The sequence below is a fragment of the Phalaenopsis equestris genome, unplaced genomic scaffold (genome assembly GCF_001263595.1).
Source record: "Phalaenopsis equestris unplaced genomic scaffold, ASM126359v1 Scaffold000352, whole genome shotgun sequence".
Taxonomy (NCBI): Eukaryota; Viridiplantae; Streptophyta; class Magnoliopsida; order Asparagales; family Orchidaceae; genus Phalaenopsis; species Phalaenopsis equestris.
Genome location: NW_018164794.1, coordinates 724,084 through 729,350, shown reverse-complemented (window position 1 = coordinate 729,350; position 5,267 = coordinate 724,084). Strand labels below are relative to the sequence as shown.

The window sequence follows — 5,267 nt, the reverse complement described above, 5'->3', positions numbered from 1 at the left end:
GAGATTGTCTTAATTCATTTTTCTTATATATATATATATATATATATATATATATATATTACATGAAAGTTGTATGAAGATTACAAGTGATATAACGTCAATATAATGTCGATATAACGCTCATATAATCTACATTATGTGTGGAGGTCAGTGGACACTTTCACATGTGAAGTGAAAAGATGGGGCTTTTTTTTCTTTGGGGTCCTTCGGGAAAACTTGCACACTTAGCACATAATTCTTATGTATTGACATGTCTCCTACAAACTTTCATATTTACATATAAAAAATTGAGTGATATGTGTAAATATTAAAGTTTAGATGCGAGATACTTAAATAGATAAGCATTGTATGATATATATATATATATATATAATTTTGTATATATAAATGTCTTTTATTTTACGTAGGATGAGCATTGGAAGAGAATATTTTAGAATTTTACCTTCCATTTCGAACTAATTTGTGGGTGGTGACTAAGTGAGCTTTTGAGCTCTCTAAATATATATTCTTTCTATGCAATCCCTCATAATGATTAGATGAAGTTAGGCTTGAATTAATACACTCTTAATATGTTTGAATTCATCTTATTGGGATTCACTTTTAAAGCTTGAATTTTAAAGAAAAAAATCATTTGGCCTCAAAATTAATTCTAAAGTAGCTTATTTGAATATTTAATGGTTTTTAATTTTTAAAAATATGCCAAGATTTATATTTGTTGAGATGAATTTTTTATTGATGTATTAATTTCATTTTTCAATTTATTTATATTATTAAAAAAAAAACTTTTCACATTTTACCACAATGAGTAGTCATATCAATATACTTATTTATTTTTTTCTTGTTAGCAATTGCTAGATAATACTTTAAAAATTTTAGGCTTATAAAGTTCTTTGTCATATTACTCATTACTTTATGGAAATAACTTAAAATAATGATTAATATGATATATATGATAATTTATAAATACTTTGATATATATATAATGACTAATATGGTACATTAATACTTTAAATTACCAATATTAGCCATTGCAAGTATATATATTTAATATGATAAAAAACTTTATCATATGACTAAAATTTCATAACAAGACATTAACTTCATCTAAACAATTGCTAGTTAAAGTCTTGTTGTGAAATTTTATGTTTATACCATATTAAAAGATTTATTTATCCTTTTATTTCTCATAGAAATTAACTATGAAAAAATTAATTATGAAAATTAATTTTATATTGATATTATATTTCTTAGATATGCTATTTTGTTTTCACATTTATGATGCCCTTGAAAATGTACTTAAAAACATAAAGAGGTATTTACATACGAACCACATAATTCTTACGTATATACATATCTAATGCCCAAACATTTATATTTACATCCATACTATTATTCAAAGTTTTAGCATCACATCAAAAAGTTACAATAATCATCTTTTTAAAAGTTAAATAGATATTTTCTTTTATAGATGTATGACACCAAAGTATTTTAAGTGTAAATATCAAAGTTAGGAGTTAGATTTGTAAATACATAAGAAATTTAGGAGTTAGATGTGCAAATTCATATATATGTAAAATTCCAAAAAAAAAAAAACTCTATAATAAAAAAGGAAGATAAAATATATAATAAATTTAATTAAATAAATTGAGATTAATTTTGTAATTATTTTCAAACTAAGATTAAAGGAAGGCGAATACACACCAATCATAAAATCAACACTAAAATTACATAGAAGATCAATGAATATCAAATAATCATGTGTATCTTATCGAAAACCAGATCAAATCTTTGTAAGTTGACAAGATCTAGTCAGTAACATCTGAAGATGAACAAAACGAAGACATTTGAGTTTTTTTAAGGCCCATCATCTCCATCTTTGATTAGATTGCAAATGTCGGAGCATTCCGCCAGGCTAATCAAATAAAAACAATTTATGTATATAAAAAAAATTCCATTTTTAATTTTGATGCATGAAAAAAAAATTTTGAAGTTGAAGAAAATTTCTACCAGTATTGGCGGCTTCTAAACTCTTTCTTGAAGACAACTAGAGGCCTACACTTGCAGTGCACCAAGATTCAGCTTAAATGAAGTTAAAAATCAGTATTTGCAGTAATTCACCTTCTGATATTGAGGACGCCTTCACCAGGGGAGCCGGCGCCGCCTCTGATGCAAGTGCCAACACACTTAGCAGTACAAGATTCAGCCTTTTTTGACCGCGGCCGCTGGATTCGCGCTTGCTTCGCGTCCTCCCCTGCGCACACCAAGTGTTCCACGAAATGCAGTCAATACAAGGGAAATAGATTGTGCGTCCCTCTATAGGGAACATGGTGTCTTACCGGAGAGCGTTTGGGGGATGTTGGCTAGGGTTTCTTCCGGCGGAGCGGGAGATGAGAAGAGCACGGCGGCGGCGAGGAAAGCCGGCAAGCAGCTGCAGGTTGTTATTGGGTGTGCAGATGGTAGGTTCTTGATGGAGCTGAGATAGTAGCGGTGGGGGTGATGGAGAGTGGACGGGAAAGAAGATGGATTGCAGAGTCGAAAGAAGGTGGGAATGTCCATTCTATTGGTCTTCTCACTTGTGATTCTCCATCCCTTATCTTCTCGTCTTTTCTTTTTCATAAATATTGTTTTCTTTAGTTATTTTTTTCTTGCATAAAAGTATACTTGAGGAGGAAGAGATTCAGGCGAATTCTAGACAAGTACCGCCAAATTTTTATACAGTTACCTCGCAACAAAACTTATACGAACGAAAATGAGAACTTCATTGCAGGGTGTTGAAAAAGGTAAGTTGAGTGTTGTGTATATAGAAATGATATATCTTGGTATGAGATAGATAAATGCATACGAATTTGGTGTTTTAGTATGATAGTTGGATTCGTCTTGTCGAGCCGCTCGATTTGAGTATAAACTTGTCATATTTGACAGTCATTTGACTTTCCAAATATATTCATTAATCTTTTAACTGTAGTTTAATGACTTAATTTGGGTTTGATTTAATTTGGATTGTGCTAGTTTTCATATCATTAGGTCTGTTTGATTAAACAGATCAGTTTGCTCATCGAGTCGGTCAGTTTGACTATAAATTTGTTGAAATCGAAGCTTTGGATGACTTTTTATCAAAATTTGAATGTTTCTTGTTTAAAATATCATCTCGAGATTCGTGTCATGCCTCGAGGTTCGTGCTTGATGATGAAAATTTATTGGTGGTGTATCAATTTTAATCAATCATTAAAAATAGTAAAAATTTTGATTTTCTTAGTTCATTCAATATTAAATTAAAATATAATAATTTTTTAATGAAATATCTTTTTTTTTTTTTTAGTTTGTTCGGTTAAATGAAAATTAAAACGGAACTAAAAACTGAAAATCAAAAGCCAAATATTAAAGTTTAAAAAACCAAAAACCAAAATCAAATTTTAAAACCGAATCGAATCAACCAAACCTGATCGGTTCGGTATGATTTTCCGGTATTGACTAAATAATGCACACCCCTACCATTGTCTGTCTGGTTTCCCTTGACCACCAGCTGAATCGTTGTGAATTGTAGGCAAGCAAACACTCGCATTACCCGATCTGGAAGATGGCACCCAACACACTTCCAACTAATAAAAGAAACGCAAACTATCTATTTTTCCAAACTCATAATGTCATCAGAATTCGTCACCCAAATAGCATGTACGTCAGATACTATGTAAATAATATACAATAAAATGGAGAAGATTTATACAAAAGAAAATATATCTGACTGCATTAATACATACATATCCTCTCTATACATTTGCACAGATTTCTTTTGATTAGCTCTAGTAATCTATCCTCTTTCAATCTGCAGTAATCTATCCTCTAATCCCACCGAAGTTCCCCTCTCAAGTAATTGTTCATTGTCGTCCTCCACTGAAAACCTCAACAGAGACAAAAGCTACCGCAGTACTTTTTACTGTTTACCCTGCTTACTGTGCTTTCTTGTTTTTTTTTATTGTATAAAAAAAAAAAAAAAAGAGAAAGAAATATCTATCTAGTACTTTTAATTTTATTTTTTGTTTATCATAGTCATCGTCTTTCAAGATTGCGGGTTTAGCTTATATTTTTTGCTAAGATAATTGAGAAGATGGACATTATCCAATGCCCCCAACCTACGAGAGGCTCGTAATTTTTGGTGAATTTGGACTTGTGAATAAGAAAATTTTCAAATTTCTTAACTTAAAAGAATATATATAAATCATTTGAAATTTTAAACTAATTTGAAAAAAATCAAGATCTTAAGATATAGACTTCTGATTTTACAAGTATTTAAAGTCTTGGGCTTCTTATATTTTGACTTTTTAGGGTAGACAATGTTTTAAAATTCAGACTTTTTCAGACTTCTAAAGGCTCTTAAAGTTTTAAATTTTTAAAATCTTTGGCTTTTAAAATATAAGTTTCAAGATTTAAATACTTCAAATTTAAAGCTCATGAATTTGCAGATATTTTAAAAATTGAGCTCTTTCGACAGAGGCTCCTAAAGCTTAGAAATCAATTTAAAAATTAAGTCTTTTCGGACTTACGCTACAAGAGTACGAAGAATAATTCAACTGTGTAGCTTTTGGGAATTAATCGTCACCACCACCTAATTCGCAATGCGTCTATTAGCAAACATAAGGCAACCTTTTTTTAAGCCCAAAATGAATTTTAGTATGATTCAAATATCATAACATTGCAAATATCTCTTGTTCTGAATGTTTTCAAAGTTTATCAATTTTTATAACTACTTCTCAAGTTAAATGTAGTATTTTAAAAATTAATACAAGTATCTTTAAGACTTATATGAATAATGGGTCGTATACTCTAAGGCTACCATATATCCTAAGAAATCAAATGCTCTAGCTAAAATAACTATATATGAATGTTAAAAACCCTCATGTGCTTCAACCAATGTATTGAATATTCAAACACTAGGTTCGACAATAAGAAAAATTTACATGAAATTTACCAAAAACTTAGTTGCTTGCAAGAAAATCCGATAAGAAGGAACAATGGAATGTATAGAATACTTTTTTTGTCACTGTCAATCACTTTTTTCACCATATAATGCGCTTCTAAGACTAACATGTCTATATTTAGTTCTATAGCAGATCATAAAATATATGGGCAAAAAGCTAAATAGCAAAACAGTGGAGAAATTACGTTTGATTTCATTTTAATACGATAAAAATATAAGGCATGACTACATTCATAGCACTCGAAACCATTGATATCTTTATGATGCTGTTAACTTGATAATTTACCACAAT

At 29.8% G+C, this 5,267-nt stretch overlaps 1 protein-coding gene across 1 annotated transcript; it reads right to left on the bottom strand.

Annotated features, from left to right (window-relative positions):
• Nucleotides 1-1,762: 1,762 nt before the first annotated feature.
• On the bottom strand, nucleotides 1,763-2,930 carry LOC110026141. The gene is made up of 4 exons (XM_020726967.1): nucleotides 2,337-2,930; nucleotides 2,119-2,251; nucleotides 2,008-2,052; nucleotides 1,763-1,912 (listed from the first exon to the last, which is right to left on the bottom strand). Exons 1-4 carry the CDS (start codon nucleotides 2,614-2,616, stop codon nucleotides 1,855-1,857), a joined length of 516 nt encoding a protein of 171 aa, XP_020582626.1. The 5' UTR covers nucleotides 2,617-2,930; the 3' UTR covers nucleotides 1,763-1,854.
• Nucleotides 2,931-5,267: the final 2,337 nt, after the last annotated feature.